General features: G+C 37.0%; 3 protein-coding genes and 1 pseudogene across 3 annotated transcripts in view; 3 read left to right on the top strand and 1 right to left on the bottom strand.

Annotated features, from left to right (window-relative positions):
* Positions 1-590: 590 nt before the first annotated feature.
* LOC149042536 (uncharacterized) lies at positions 591-7141 on the top strand. The gene is made up of 9 exons (XM_089213137.1): positions 591-953; positions 1728-2005; positions 2325-2439; positions 3077-3199; positions 3619-3741; positions 4892-4922; positions 5393-5519; positions 5876-6331; positions 6466-7141. The coding sequence occupies exons 1-9, from the start codon at positions 881-883 to the stop codon at positions 6529-6531; spliced, it is 1392 nt and encodes a 463-aa protein (XP_089069263.1). The 5' UTR covers positions 591-880; the 3' UTR covers positions 6532-7141.
* A 209-nt stretch (positions 7142-7350) lies between these two features.
* Positions 7351-10636, top strand: LOC149042535 (uncharacterized; annotated as a pseudogene).
* Positions 7846-17210, top strand: part of LOC149042533 (putative skeletal organic matrix protein 5) — a 20077-nt gene continuing 10712 nt past the window's right edge. The window contains exon 1 of the mRNA XM_089213133.1: positions 7846-7939. The gene's annotated coding sequence lies outside the window, so the exon portion shown is untranslated. The remainder of the gene's footprint in view (positions 7940-17210) is intronic.
* Positions 13406-16327, bottom strand: LOC149042534 (zinc finger FYVE domain-containing protein 1-like). The gene is made up of 4 exons (XM_089213609.1): positions 16194-16327; positions 15060-15201; positions 13953-14086; positions 13406-13808 (listed from the first exon to the last, which is right to left on the bottom strand). The coding sequence occupies exons 1-4, from the start codon at positions 16325-16327 to the stop codon at positions 13406-13408; spliced, it is 813 nt and encodes a 270-aa protein (XP_089069735.1).

Here is a 17210-nt window from a genome sequence, read left to right as displayed (position 1 = left end):
GAAATATTCACAGAAATATGGATATGTAAGGTGTCGAGGAGGTGAATTGGCTGACTTAGCTTGTAACAAGGTTCCATGATAATCAAACTTATCCATCACGAATATCATGACACACAGGAAGTTCTTACCACCACCAAAATAAACTGTGGTTGCATGATAATTTGGCAAACTTTCCCAATGCCAGCTGTTGTGTAAAAGCGATAAGCTAGGAAACCATCAAATGAATTCTTCATTTTCACAATCTAGGCTCACATCTATCCATTTATTTAACGTACGCATTTTCAACGACGAACCAATTTAGTCAATTACATTATGACACAGAACTTATGCGAGCTTTACCGGTCTAAACGTCTGCTCGATTATGCTATGAATATAAAGTTGTAGGAACATTGCGTGACCTAAAATAATTCTTTCAGGTCCAATTTACCCTAATTCAGCACAAACGGTTTAAATATCAGTTACTTATCATTTAACAAATTTCATTTATCATTCCTAAAATGGGACGACAGTATGGATATGAAAGTTGTCGAGGAGGTGAATTTGCTGACGTGTTACACGGCTGCATAATTTCAACTGTTATTTATCAATTATTCATGGTAGCATGTCAGGCTACAGAATGATGCGACAAAACTTAATTATGGCAATTGACAGGCAAATTATTGCTGAACCGAACAGCATTCTAAACAAACATTTTTACTGGTAGAAACTAAGGCAGAACAGCTGACATACGAAATAATTTGACTGCCATTGGTTTAACCCGCGTCAGCCTAATTTTCATTGTTTCAAACTTCCCCTGTCATGATGAGTAATATTAAGTAAATAATTCGTTTCTCAAGCATATGTCTAAGAGGCTAGAAGTTTTCTAATCGTTATCTGTATCATGTATTCTGTTTTTGTCTCCCTTTTCTTATTGGAGCTCTGCTTTACGATACAAAGGGCTGTCAGATCACAAGGTTACATGACAGGACGGAAAAACGCGTGGACTGTAAGTACCTACCGTTGTCCCATACAAAGCCTTAGAAAACTTTTCTAAGGCTTTGTATGGAACAACGGGAGGTACTTACAGTGCATGCATTATCCGTCCTGTCATGTTTCAGTATGACTTATATCCAATTCATGTTTACCATTGGTTCGAGTATTCGTTTTTTTGGGGGGGAAACGTTTTATTCAATTATGAAAATTTGTCATTAAGTCAGAAAATTAGCTTTTTCCACCTATATTAACTGAAGAATTGTCGTTAAAATATTCAGTTATCAACGCACAGATAGTACTTTGAAGAAGTATGACATTTTCGTGTACGTAAGTGTATTAATTAAGTAAGAATTCTACAAAGCGAAACACAGACGATTACAAAATCGATAACAAAACTTCTGCCGAGGAATTTGAACCCCCTTAGTCATCTTCCTCCATTGAGCCAAACTGTTCAGAGATTGCCGTCTTTCCGAAGCCTTTCAAACAGCCCTTGAAACAGGCGAAACAGAAATGAAATCATTTTCAATTTAATAATAGGGAATTTTTGCCATGTTTACATACTCTCATAATAACACCTGAGACACTGTCGAGGGTTTGTATATCCCTTTTCTTGTAGAAATAAAATAGACGAAGAAAAAAATTCAAGTCTAACACAATTGATGATGAAATGTCACCTACCAAGTTTTCCGAAATTCTAACCATATCATCATAAGCAATAACGTTACGTATAATGTATTATAATTGCCATTTCAAAGACGTCTGCATCGCAGACCAGTGTCGCAATTTGGAGTTTGGGCCTGAGAAAGCATTTGACGGGAAACGCCTCATAAACCACACAATTCGCACCGTGGAAATTACAGTTTCCGGGTTCTGCGAAAACTTGTGTTATATGGTGCCCGACTGTGTCAGCATTAATCTTCATACACGGGGAGATGGAAATGGAAACTATCAATGTGAACTGAACAATGCTACTCATGAAGGACACGAAGAAAAGTTGATAGACCAAGAGATGTATTTTTATCACGCAGCTGAGGTAAATGTAACTTTCAATTTAAGAGTCAGATTGGTTTATTTTGTTTGTTTTTTTTTAAGAACTCTGAGTCTCGTGTTCACCTTTAATTGCGAACTTGAGTTGTTTTTACTCTTTCAAGACATTAGCGGTAATATTTCCTCTGTGCTCTTCACCAAAATCTCCTCAAAGACAAAGCATTTAAAGTTATTGGAAAAGGACAACTCTGATAACAAGGATAACGATAACGATATTGATAACCGTAGTGGTCTAGTAGAGGATGAAAATGATTATAATGATGATAATGGTAATGAAAATTACAACGGTCTGTTTCTTCTGTCAGAGCAATTGTGTCCAAAATCCTTGTAAAAACAATGCCACTTGTCAAAGCGGATTTACTAAGAAAGGTTATCGGTGTCTGTGTACCGCTGGATTTGAGGGTCCGATTTGCCAAAGAGGTAAACACAACTTTTATGTTGATATCTTGAGACCTTCAGGTTAACAACAACGAGGAAAACCTTTAGCGTGCTGCTTGTTAATGGGGTCTCATAGAATAAAAGAGCTTTTCCTTTCCCCATGTAGCTTAAACCGTTCTTACTAGTCAGTAAAAACCGAAGGACAGCAAGCCTTTGTCACGGTTTCTTCACCAACACAACTCAATAACGAAATTTTCGTTTTTGGTCATTTCTTCTGGTCATCTCCCTTCTCCTTATTCGTCTTCTCGTATCTTCTGAGCTGCACTGAAAGTGGAAAAAAAACAGTGATAAAGTGCATTAACCACAAGCAATAAGGTTATAAGTCACCTGCGGAACTTTCCGCATTGAAATAAAAGGAAGATATGAATGTTTCGTAGCTCATCAGTACTGCTTATGACCTTCAAGGCGGCTGTTGATCGATTCATTTTAAAAAAATTGTGCAGTAATCATGAGAAAACTAAAACTACGTTTGCCAAACCAGGAACAGTATGTGAAGGAGGCCTACGCATTTATTGTGGTTTTCACAGTTGTTAGTGCTTCTATGCTTTTTTTTTTTTTGCTTTTTTTTTGGTACGATAATTTTGTTTTCATTTATTTGTTAAGTTTTTTTTTGGTTCAGACATCAACGAATGTGTTCGTGGGATACACAAATGCAGCCCTGATGCGTTTTGCAACAATACCAAAGGTTCATACAATTGCACATGCAAAAATGGATTCACGGGAAATGGACGAGAATGTAAAGGTCAGCGTTGGATTTATTAGCAATTATGCAATGAAAAGATAAAGCTTACATTTGCACTTTTGCAATTTTACACAAGGAAGATATGAATGTTTCGCAGCTCATCAGTACTGCTTATGACCTTCAAGGCGGCTGTTGATCGATTCATTTGGAAAAAATTGTGTAGTAATCACGAGAAAACTAAAACTACGTTTACCAAACCAGGAACAGTATGTGAAGGAGGCCTACGTATTTATTGTGGTTTTCACAGTTGTTGGTGCTTCTATGCTTTTTTTTTCTTTTTTTGTTTTTTTTTGGTACGATAATTTTGTTTTCATTTATTTGTTAATTTTTTTTTGTTCAGACATCAATATCTGCTGCTATTCTTTGTTCATTTATTCGTCTGTCTATTTTTTCAATCATTTTTATCATTTAATTTGGAGATATCAACGAGTGTCTTGAAATGTTACACACCTGCAGTCCTCATGCATTTTGCAATAACACCAAAGGGGCATACAATTGTACATGTAAACATGGACTTACTGGAAATGGACGAGAATGTAAAGGTAAACGTTGGGGTCGAAATATAGAGGAAAATCAGTTAGTGAAAAGTATAAGTAAGAATTTTGCTACATTAACGGTAGCACTGCCATTCCACAAGGCATTGAGACCTTTATAAACTATTTGAAGATAAGCAGGTGCTACAAAGCAAACATTGCAGCGCAAATTTAAGAATCTTGTCACCATTATTATACTATTTAAGGCTACCAAAGGTATACGATAACCACTATTAGTATACATTAGACTTATTATAAAATATCAGATGGGTTGATAGTGACCAATAAATATTTTATAGCGTGTGAACTTGACACAATAACCCAATATCCGTAACGGATATTGCACTTACCATTTCGAGCTCAAAATCTACTTAGTTTCTAAGTAGAAAGACGTCCGTGTAGTGTTTTAAAACGTTTGCAACTCAAATTTTTGAAATATCTACGTAATAGGAAATTATTGAATTCAGTTTTCGCATGAAATCACGATATATATTAAACCTTTTGTATGTGTCTGCGTGATCTCCCTCGTCCTTTGGCTTCAGAAGACAACTCAGATCTCGCTTTTGCTAATTCAAGATATCGTACTCAACCTCATCCACAAATTGCTTATTTTTTTTCTTCATCTCCTTTTTTTTCAGTTGGTAAGTACCTTTGAAACACATCCGTCGATGATTCTTAATCGTTTGAACGTACTCTTCGAGTAAAATCACAAAATACGAGCTGGCATCTGTTGCAGCTTAAACCGTTAATATTATTAGTGTGGAAACTAAATGCCCAATCATGAGTTTTTGATCTTTTTCGAAGTAATTAATTATTTTTCAGACACAACTGTTAATAAACTTGGTAAGCCTTCAAATAAAGTAGAAAGTTTAAAAAACTGGATAAAAATATTTACTGTTTTATTAAGATAACAACAATGGATCCTCCCCTGACGCCGTTTTTTATCAATGATGTATTTGAAGAAAACATGCATGCTGCCAAACAAAGTGAATGAAACTGAGAACTCTTTTCAGCTACAAAGCAGAGCTTAGAACATGATAAAATTATTTTTTCAATCAGTTAGATTGCAGTCAATATGGTTTCCCAATGATGGATTAAGATGAAGCTAAAACAAATTTACAATTTCTTCTAATCAAAGGTATTTTTAAATTCGTTCCAGGAGGTTCTTCGTGTAAAGAAATTCATGACATGTAAGTAGAATTAATTTTCGATATTATTTTCATGGTACATCAAATATTCCGCTTGCCCGCAATTAGTTTAAGCCCATCACGTCACCGAATACAGACCAATTTTCAAACCACGTTCCATATACAAAGAGAGTCGTCCTTTAAACCTTGGTTCATTTAAAAGGGGTGCATTACTGTCCTCAGAGAAGAAGAGAAAAATAACATTTGCCCTGGGACATCTATTTGATTCCAGGACAAATAACCAAGCATTGTTGTTATAAAGGCTGTTGTTTATATTCCACAGATATTGACGTCTGAAGGCTCAACTTTTCGTCTGCTTATTTGTCGAATTATTATTATTGTCGCTCAGTAACTTTCCTATTGTCATTTTCATTCCCACCATTGTAGCTATGACTTCTATAAGCTCAAGTTTTATTTCACCATCGTTGTCTTCATTATTAGTTGTATTTGTTTTTTTCCTTTTGATTCAAAAGATCCAATGTGAGTGGTGTGGTTACCCTTCTTGTTGACTCCCAACCATTGTCCGTTTTTTGTCACATGGGAAATTTTGGGTGTGGAGATGGAGGATGGACGCCAGTCATGAAAATTAACGGCAGAGAGGTGCGTACTTTCATTAAATAATTCATCTGGTGCATAAACTCGCCCTCTTTAAAACTTTTCAAGTTGAAAAACGTGCCTGTCCACATGTATGCCTTTTGTTTTTCATCGAGAAGGTAATGCACGAAGAACAGACGTTGTTCAACGTAAATTTTAAGACTTGTGTGTAGTGACTGAAAAAAAATGGCTTAACTATCTTTAAATATTTGTCTCTGGTATCATGTAACAGCTAGATAAGAAAAATAAACCTTCGAGATAATAATTCGGTTAAAAGCAGATACACCACAGGAGGTCGACAGCAGAAAACCCATCAATTCGGAGAAAAAAAATTAAAAAAATTAATTCCTTCTCTATTTCAGACCACCTTCCGTTATCATGCAGATTATTGGAGTAATTACGATGAATTCAATCTTCTCGGTGGAGAGACTGGGTTTGACGAACAAGAATCAAAGCTACCCACCTACTGGAACATATCCTTCTCCAAGATCTGTCTTGGAATGAAGATCAACCAACAGTTCAGATTTATTGTTATCAACAAGCTGGCTGACTCTCTTCACTCAATAATTGCTGATGGCCAATACCGAGACACGTCGCTGAGTCGTGACGAGTGGAAAAAGTTGATAGGCAGCAACGCCTCTTTACAGCACAAATGCAACAAAGAAGGATTCAATGCCTTTAGTGATCAAAGTGATCATTCTAAAGTCAGAATTGGCATTATTAGCAATGGGCAGAACAACTGCGGCAAGTGCGACTCTTTGATTGGATTTGGTACAGGAAGTTACCCTAATGGCGCAAAATCTTGTGGAAACGAGGCAATCGAAACAAAATCAGATAATCATGACAGGACGGATAATGCATGCACTGTAAGTACCTCCCGTAGTTCCATACAAAGCCTTAGAAAAGTTTTCTAAGGCTTTGTATGGGACAACGGGAGGTACTTACAGTCCACGCGTTTTTCCGTCCTGTCATGGGACGTAAGAGTATCAAAGCCATGGGGTACATATTGGTGCAATAAAACTACACTGTTGTTTTAAGTCCGTAAACCACACTTGTTTCACCTTGGAGACATTTTATTCCGACAAAACAGTCCAGGCAAACGGTCGTGAAAAAGCCCTAAATATACAGTAACTACAAATTTAAACTATTAAAGAGATATGTAGACATCCCCAAATCTCGTATACTTCAATATACAAGGATATTTAAGTCGTTTTCTAATGAAATATTAACGAGCTCATCTATATCAAACAAAGTTTTAAAATATTTCCGAAAAAAAGATTGAATTGTGATTAACTGCCACTTAGCTTTTATGCAACAGAAACAGCAGTGGTCCCTCGAAAGCCATCGTTCTTGTTCTCCTAAAAACTACATTGTTTTAGACTAGAAATGACTAAAACGTTTCGAATATTCATTGGCATTAAGTGATCATCGAGCTCAAAATTTTCTACCAGTGACAATGTCTTTCTCTTGGAACATGGAACAGTTAAAATCCACGTCTTTGAATACTGAACTGATTGATCTTGTGTACTTTTGTAGCCATTAAAAGAGTGGAAAACCTTAAAATAGACTCGGATTCTATTGGTTACAGATTGATGTCTTATTACATGTAGTGCCCGTTTTTCAGCGTAATTTCCTAAAAATATTTAGAACATTGTAGTTAATTCACAGTTCATTAAACTTTATAGTTGCTGCAGTGTGTCAAATCGTTCAAGTATCGTATGATTTTTTCGCTTTGGAGTTCGGGCCTGAGAAAGCATTTGACGGGAAACGCCTCATAAACCACACAATTCGCACCGTGGAAATAACAGTTTCCAGGTTCTGTGAAAACTTGTATTATATGGAGCCCGACTGCGTCAGCATTAATCTTTATACACGGGCAGATAGATATGGAAACTATAAATATGAACTGAACAATGCTACTCATGAAGGACACGAAGAAAAGTTGATAGACCAAGAAATGTATTCTTATCACGCAACTGAGGTAAATATTACTTTCAATTTAAGATTCAGACTGGTATATTTTGTTTTTCTTTTAAAAACGCTTAGTCTCATGTTCATCTCAAATTACGAACTTGAGTTGTTTACACTCTTTCAAGACAGCAGTAATATTGTGTCTGTGCTCTTCACCAAAATCGCTTCAAAGACAAAGCATTTAAAGTTATTGGAGAAATATAGAAATAAAAGGACAACTATGATGACAAGGATAACGATGACGATGTTGATGACGGTAGTGGTTGACTATTGGATGATAAAAATGATTATAATAATGATAATGACAATAACAATGACAACGGTCTGTTTCTTCTGTCAGAGAAATTGCGTTCAAAATCCTTGTCAGAACAATGCTACTTGTCAAAGCGGATTTACTAAGAAAGGTTATCGGTGTCTGTGTACCGCTTGATTTGAAGGTCCGATTTGCGAAAGAGGTAAACGCAACTATTATGTTGATATCGTGAGACTTTCAGGTTAACAACAACGCGGAAAACTTTACCGCGCTGCTTGTTAATTGGGTCTCAAAGAAGAGAAGAGCTTTTTCTGTCCTCATATAACTTAAAGCTCTCTTACTAGTCTGTAAACACCGAAGGACAGCAGGCCTTTGTTGCGGTTTCCTCACCAACACAATTCAATGGCGAATTTTTGTTTTTTTTGTCATTTCTCTTGTCATCTCCCTTCTCCTTATAGGTCTTCACATATCTTCTTCTGAGCTGCACTGAAAGTAGAAAGAAACAGTGGTAAAAATTCATAAACCACAAACAAAAAGATAATTAGCCACCTGTAGAACTTTCCGGATTAAAAAAGAGGGAATATATGACTGTTCTGCAGCTCATCAGTACTGCTTGTGACTTACAAGGAGTATGTTGATCGATTCATTTGGAATGCAGTTTTCACACTGTACAAAGCAAAAATGACGTGTAGTGATCATGAGGAAAGAAAAACATTTTATTCAGTATGTGAAGGAGGCTTACCCAGTCAGTATAGCTTCCCAATGATGGATTAAGATGTAGCTAAAACAAGTTTACAATTTCTTCTAATCAAAGGTATTTTTAAACTTCTTGCAGGAGCTCCCTCGTGTAAAGAAATTCATGACATGCAAGTAGATTTGATTTTCGATATTATTTTCATAGTACATTAAATTTCGCGCTTGCCCGCATACAGTTTAAGCCCATCACTTCACCGAATACAGCCCAATTTTCAAACCACATTCTATATGCGAAGAAAGTCCTCCTTTAAACCTTGATTCATTTCAATAGAGTGCATTACTGTCATCACCGAAGAAGTGAAAAATATCGTTTGCCCTCGCACACCGGCTGGATTCCAGGACAAATAACCAAGCATTCTTGTTATCAAGGCTGGTGTTTATGTTCCGCAGTTATTGACGTCTGAAGGATCAACTTTTCATTAGCTTATTTGTTGAATTATTATTATTGTTATCACTCACTTTCTTTCCCATTGTCATTTTCATTGCCACCGTTCTAGCTATAATAATTATTTTTATAAGCTCAAGCCTTATTTCACCATCATTGTTTTCATTACTTTTTGTATTTCTTTTTTTTTTTTTTTATTTTGATTCAAAAGATTCAATGTGAGTGGTGTGGTTACCCTTCTTGTTGACTCCCAACCATTGTCCGTTTTCTGTCACATGGGAAATTTTGGGTGTGGAGATGGAGGATGGACGCCAGTCATGAAGATTGACGGCAGAAAGGTCCATACTTTCATTAAAAAATTCATTTCCTGTATAAACCCGCTCTCTTTCAAAACATTGCAAGTTAAAAACGTGCATGTAACTTATGTATGCCTCTTGTGTTTCATCGAGAAGGTAATACATGAAGAACAGACCTCCTTCAAGACTTATTGTGTGTAGTGACTGTTGAAAAAGAATGAAAAAGAATGCATAAATATATGCTAACATATTTTTCTTTAATATCATGTAACAGCTAGATAAGAAATACACATCATTAAGATCATAATTCGGTTAAAAGCTGTTCGGAACAAAGAATAAATCGTATCTGAGTTGAAGTTCCACGCTAGTTAATGGATATGTAGATATTACACTGATTTAAAGAGCTGTCATTGCTCATCCCCTACACAGCGAGGGGAAGGGGGATAGGTAGAGGAGGATTCTTGGAGGACTATAGAACATTTAGGGCCGACCAACTTGCCAATGAGGAGGTATCATGGATCATAGGAATATCACAGAGTCTTATCGGGGGATCAGGTTACTTTTATCGCGACACAAACAAACTCCAATTTGTTTTTGTTATATCTAAAAAGAGATAATTTCTTTAAGGAATAGCAACGTCTATCATCCTTCATTCACTTCACAAATTATTATCATGTCAATGCCTCTTGATTGGCGGGCAAATTAAAAAACATCAGAACGCCTTATAACTAGATAGGTATGCACTGATCTACGGTGCAAGGTCCGTGTTGGAAAAAAAACTGACTTTAGTCTTCACGACACGATGCCGTAAACACCAAGGTCAATTCAACGGTAAAACAAATGAGTAATGGATCAATAAATGCAGATACACGACAGGAATTCGACAGCAAATATCCATTAATTCGGAGTAAATAAAAAAAGTTGAATTGCTCCTATATTTCAGACCACATTCCATTATAATAAACATTACTGGATACATAATCAAGGATACAATCTTCCCGGAGGGGAGACTGGGTTCGACAGACAGGAATCAAAGCTACCCACCTACTGGAACGTATCCTTCTCCAAGATCTGTCTCGGTATGAAGATCCACCAACAGCTCAGGTTCATTGTCATCCACAAGCATGCTGATTCTCTGCACTCACTGATTGCTGATGGCCAATACCGCGCCACCTCACTGGGTCGTGAGAAGTGGAAAGGGTTGATTGGTTCCCAAGGCTCATTACAGTACAACTGCAACAAAGAAGGGTTCAATTTCGTTTGTAGTTAGAGTGGATATTCTAAAGCCAGAATTGGTATTGTTAGCAACAACGAGGATGAGTGTGACTCGTGCAACTCGAGGATCAGATTTGGCACAGCAGGGAGACCTGGCAATTCAAACACGTGCGGTAACGAGGCCGATGTTTCTCCAGATAATGGAGACAAACACATCAAAGCCATGGGATACATCTTGGTACAATAAATATGACCCAGTTTTCGCAAAAAAAAAAAACTTATAATATGTCTAATAGTCACTGTACATATTTTTCCTGTTTCAAGCGCAACCCCTCGGATAGGGACTTATGTCCGTGTATAACTTTGGTTTTTACCCTGGATCAACCTCTAGCCATTCTTTCTACTAAGCCTACAAAGGAAAATTTGGGATACCAAGTTGAAAATTCTCTCATGTAAAACGGCATGTCAAACAGCATTCAAATATTCTGATAACAGAGGTGTCCAACTCGCTTACTTTGTCGTAGAAATTATTATTGGCCAATAATGTTTTCCAATATTATCCTAAAATTTCAGAAGGTGTATCTTTTGAGGAAGAGGTGGACGGGTCAAAATCTCTCCCACTGCGTTTGGATTGTTATGTGTATCACTACAATCCTGAAAGGAAAGGAACAGCTACGCTTTCTGGCCTAAATGAAATTGAAACAATACTTCAATAAAGTAGACTAGTTTGTTGCAGTTTTATCTTTCGTTGCCTTCAGTGAGATGTAGTTGCACAGTTCTGGACTTCAGCTCATCTAAGTTCGGGCGGGGCACTTATCTGATAACTACCTTAGACTTGCTGCTCAGATGTAACAATCTTCCATTTCTAATCTTGTCTCTCCTCCACAACGCCCGCTTTACATAGCTGCCCTCTTTTCTAAGCTCTTTCCTCTCTCCCGCTTTGTTTACCCTTTCGTTGCAAATCTCCTACTGATTCTCAGAGCCTTATCTCCCGTTGCTGGTCACCGTTTTCCCTTCCCTCACGGTCAGACTCTCTCTTAAAATGATATTCTTCGAAATGAAAGCCACATACAATTCTCTTTTTATCGCTTTTCACTTTTTTCACTTTAGTTTTCTCCCGGAGACATAAACATTTCAAACTAAATTTATGGTACTGCACCTGTCTGACTAATAAATGGTGCTTTGGGATCTCTAAAATGAAAGAAAAAAATCGCTGAAAACCCTCATATTATTTTGTTTTGCCGATAGACGGGTGACTTTTCTCCTCCCCTGATTTTTCTCCAGCTAAAAAAACCTGTTCTGCTCTCTGAACCAATTACATGTCTCATCTATTTCAGCACCTGGGCAGTTTGCTTGTGGTAGCTTTGAAATCTCAATTGGCCCCATGTGATGTTTTCTTATATTCCACTAGGCTGTTGTAATTTCTTTTGTTTTGGTTTTTGACATCCCTCCCATCCACTGAAAAGCTCAAAGCCTTTCCCTTCCTATTCTCAGAATCCATTGTCCTCTACAAGAATTAAACAATTAAAAATTGCTAAACAAACACTTATTAAACCTTTGACTCCTGAGAGTGACAAGCATCCAATTTCTCTTACAATATCACCCCTGGATCAAACATTAAGGTCACTCAAATCAAGGAATTGGTCACCGACTAAAGCTCTGGATTGTTAAACCAATTCTCCTCTTCAGTTCCTAGGGAAACATGAGGAACAGTGTGGAGAATATGCATACTGATTTTAGAGCGGAAAGGGTTAACCTTGAAATAGATTGGCATCCCACCCAATGGGAGTTGAAGGCAGAGTACAGGAAAACTCCTAGGAACAGATCTTTTACTGATGAGCTGATGTTACCTTTCACATGATTTCTATTTCTCACCAGTTTATTATGTGAGAGCAGTCACAATGGTCCTATGTACTGTTTTGTCAGTAGCTTAACGTGTATAAATTGAAGTAGCCTGGGAACTAGGGAAAATCCCAAAGAAAGTTTAGCACAGAACAGCCTGAAAAATGTTTATCATCAATTTTAGCTAACAAAAATTAGAAATAAACCTACTAAAGAAAATGCTCACAAGAAATGCAAACATGGAAATATACATGGAAAAAATTTCACCCAAACTTTTTACAGAAATGTTGGATTTAGTTATTTTGAATTATAATATCTCACACCTGTAGTATTATTTCTTAAAAGTATAACTATTGTACAGTAAAATTAGCAGTAGCCTCTTCCAACTTTCAGGCATAGCATTTTCAAAACGTTCTAAGAACCTACTTCTGTAGGTCCCATATACCCTTATACTCCCTGGATTGCAGTGTAAGTTCTCCTTACCATCCGCTATACATTTCTTTCAATGTTAGTTCTGAGTAGGTGGTAGTAAATTAAAGATCGCTTTATCATAAGGTTGATAATTTTCTTTACTCTCATCACCTTTTGGTTTATAGATTTATTGATTCTGTTAAGAGAAATTACTCATTTGATCTCTCCTAAGATAGCAAAGGTGAATAGGATAATGTAGGATTTTCTAGCATCCAAATTAAACCAGCATTGCTCCGGTTTTACTTTGCTTCACTTAATGAATGGTCTATAAAACTCTGGAAACCCTCTCAATCAATCAAATGCAGTAGCTTAAAACTAATCAAGACCTGATCGTGAACATTTTCCTGCATATCAGACAGTTTGCATGTGTTCAATTTAAGAGTCCATTGCCTTTTTGGGTTATTATTCGTAGGTCTGCCAGGCCCCTGTGATAACCCTATTGTTGGTTTTTATTTCTTTTAAGTAAAAAGCCCTCAAAAGACTCTACTTTTGGTTTAAAAGGCCTCAAGCAAAGGATGCCATGGACTTAAATCAGACTTGATCTCACAGCCAATGATTATGTTCTCCATCTCCACGCAAGGCCATGAAGTAGCAAGTTTGATTTAAACCTCGTAAGGTTGCAGTATTAATAAAAACTTGATCATAAAGGGCCAATAAGCTGGAAGTTTCTCATGGCTGGCTTCTTACTGAAAACAAATTGACCCTAAAGCTGTCCTTTTTTAGCAGCACACTGGTCACAAACTCTGACTGGGTGATCCCAACCTCTTAAAGCCACAGGTCTCCTACTTTCTGAACAGTTGCTACAGACACCCATACCACAGGCTCGGCAATGATGTTTGGTATCACTTCCCTTGAATTCAGTTTGGCAACAGTTACAGGCTAAAATTTGGGAGTCTGGTACCCAGTATCCTGGCCTTGCTGCATCAGTGATGAACCCCTTAGGGTAAACAATGGCTGTTTTTAAAACACCCACAGCAGACTGAACAACCTCTGTTACTTTTCGGGCAGCTACTGGTCCAAAAGGGTTTTCAGAATACAGACTGTGGTCATCTTCAGGGTGCACAATTTCTTGAGGAGTTTCCTCTTCTAGAGCATCTGATAAATCACTGTTTAAAAGAGCACAAAATATGTGTTTAATATTGAGGAGAAATCGCAATCAAGCTTAGCCCTTCAACTTACGATCTAAGTGTGGGTTGAGGCTGAGCCTCCACAGTTGACGTTTTTCCAAAACAACGGTCACACACTCTCACTTGTTCCTCACCCCAGCCTCGTTCTGGTACAGGTTTCTTATTGGTTGAACATGCATCACAGCCCCACCTCCACAGGCGCGACAGTGGTGCTTAGTCTTCCCTTCGCTGAATATTTGACGGCATACCTGACAAGCCTAAAAGATAAGAAATAAGCCAGAAGAAGAAGTTAAGACATTTTTTGACTAATTTGACTTTTAAATTTGTTTCAACCAAAATTTGATGAATAGAGAGGGTAAGTTTCTCATAAATGAAGCTGTGGCACTGCGTCAATGAAGAGGTATTACATGATAATTTGGTTTTATCAACTGAGTTAATAATGTAAATTGGCCACTGTAAAGGGTTTCTTTATTTTTTTATTCATATTTATATTTTGTTTTTTTGTCTTTCTTTTTTTTTTTCTTCATTTTGAGCCCTAAACTTCATCGTGTATGACTGCAGTGTAGAGGCAGTTCACTACAAACTGAACCAAGTTTTTTTAAACTTACTGTTATTTCAGAATTTGCGACCCATTAATCTGGAGCCACTCTGTCTGTGATCCAGTTGGTCACTGCCTGACTGGAAGAAGTACCGAGATTTCTAATTGCGTCAGTTACATGGCTGAAATGATTCAAAAACCGTCTGGCCGCATGGCCACCATCCAGCTTCGCAAAAACTTGCCGAATACAAAAAGTGTGTTACAATAAAAGATGCAAAAGACTATTTTCTTCATGAAATGGCTGGAGCTTGTTGGTCAAATACCTTTCATTAATTATACTTGGCCAGTTAAAACTCATAGAAAACTGAAATATACTGTTTTGTTTCAACTTCATTCTATAAAAAGGATAGACCACACCTTTTATTGCTTTACTGCCCTAATAACCCTCTTGGGATGTTGTGAACACTAGAAAAGTTTATCAATCACTTGCCTCCGGTTTGTGATTTACAAATTTTTCATGTGTTCTCCCAACATACTGCATGGTTATTACGCTGATAAACCAATAGAAAGTGTGTTATATTACTCAAATACAATTTAAGAGTCTGTTTCTGTAAGCAATGTCACAGATTTTCATGAATTATTGGGAAAAAAGTGACTGGATTTATCTTCAGTAGTCGAGCATTAAACCTCACCCCATGCCATGCATGGCGAAGCTCAGTCCGGACCACAGTCTTAACTGGGTATTTATTTTCAAACCAGTTCTGACGGCTACGATAGATTACACCACATCCTGGGCACTCCAGAACATATCTGCCGATAACAGGTTTAGTGAATCTGAGATTACAGTGAAAACTAATTTAACCTTTTACACCCGAACATCAGTATGCATATTATTCATGTTGTTCTCTGCAAATTAAATAGCACTGGCATTGAGAATTTGTTTTAAAAAAGATCACTTATTGGGAGTCATTTTGTTTCTTTGCATGACCTTGAAGAATTAGCTGCTAGTTAGTCTTAGGGGTCAAAAGGTGATGACTTGTAAATCTGCTGACTTAAGGAATTGAATGCTGGTACATGTTTCCATAAGAACCAGACTAGTTTGGCTTCCTATAAATACAGAGTTTTATCTTTCTTGCTGAATGGAAGGTCTCAAGAAATCGACAAAAAGTTTTAACGATCACCTGTTGAGTACCTCAAACCCGCAAAAACAGTAGAATAAAGAAAACAGTTAGCTGTGTGGGTACTATCATTTTGATAAGGGTCTTTGTTCTTGCAATGATTTTCAGCTGAAGTGTTCTCGCGAAACAAAAATAAAAAATGAAAGAATCATCGAAAGTATAACACAGTGAGCTCCATACACTGTGCGAAGTACGTATATTTAAGAGAACACCTATACTGTTCTTGCGATATTTTTTTTATGACATAGTTATGCAGGGAGTATTAGTTTCAAAAAGCCCTATTTCTTAACAGGTAAGCCACAGTTGACGAGGGTAGATGAGAAAAATAATTGAATAATTCATTAGCTGAGCATTAGATAAATAGATAAATAAATGATCAATTAAAATTGCAAACGGATTACGAATAAGAAAAAAATTATACTTGGACTACAGTTCTATCTAGAAGCAAGGAAATGGCTGGAAGAAATGATCACGTAATTACACATCAGAGAGGCTATCATTTAACTTCTCCTGAACTATTTTGCTTTATACATGGCATTTTTCCATCAACATTTCGGCTAATATCAAATGAGAGAGAAACCGATTCCTACCACAATGTAAAAGTAATGCCAACTTTTGTTTTGTCTGAATTCCTTGGGGTCGCTCTACTTATCAGATGACAGGAACTCGCACCATAGTTTCCCTTTAGTAGCAAGGTTTCCAGAGAAGCATGAAGGATGTTGAAGGCATTTAAAGGCACATTCAAAATCATTGTACACCAACAATATTCCAACTGTCGGCATATTCAAATAATGGAACTTGTTCAAAGAAAACAGACTGTATCTTGCCTTTTTGTCTCGTTGCATGAAAGTGTTGGTTCCTAGCAAGTGGGCCAGTCAAACATGATATTAAGCAGATGGTGACAATTTTTCTAGTCACACTATTCTTGAAGAAGTTTACAAAATGTAGTTTATAACTTCTTATTAGTGATCTACTGGAAGACAGACGAATAGATAGCGTCACCACCGACCATTTTTGCTTCTTTATTACAAAGAAAAAATTGATTCAAAGTCGTCGTGGGTCCGTTCAATTGTGGATTTAATGAAACATTAGTGATTCACTCAGCTGCACCTTGTGTAGTGCATGCTATAATTTGTTATTGAAAAGGTGCACGGTAACATGGAATCCATTTTTTTTAAAGCAGAGCAAGTTAGAGGGGAGATATGAACAGACTAAAGGGCACTGAACGCATCTAGAGAAATTTGCTAATGAATTCCAGCGTTTACAAGAGGTCTTGCATGTTTTTGATCTATTAATAGTTACGAATTCTAAATAAAATCATATTTTCCCATGTCAGGATAACGTCTCAAATAATAGACACAACTAAATAGTAGCAACTAGTGTTGCACAGCAAATAGAGCACTCTTATCCATGCGGTCCCTGAAGTTCACGCAGTTGTCTTGAGCACCTTACACGTCCCGACGACACCTTTTTTAAAATTTAGAATGCCGCTATTTTTCTTAGAGTGATTATTAGTGTTTCCAAATTCCTAAATAATTACATAACCCGTCTGTGCTAAACTCAGATAAATTGTAACAGGAAGAGTGCGTTATGAAAATGATTACAGTAGGATTCTGCTTCTAAACAACTGATATGATAAATGATGCGACGATATTTCAGTTGGGA

This window comes from Pocillopora damicornis, chromosome 7 (genome assembly GCF_964200805.1).
Source record: "Pocillopora damicornis chromosome 7, jaPocDami1.2, whole genome shotgun sequence".
Taxonomy (NCBI): Eukaryota; Metazoa; Cnidaria; class Anthozoa; order Scleractinia; family Pocilloporidae; genus Pocillopora; species Pocillopora damicornis.
Note: the sequence above shows the minus strand (reverse complement) of the source record. Positions and strands in the feature narration are given on the sequence as shown.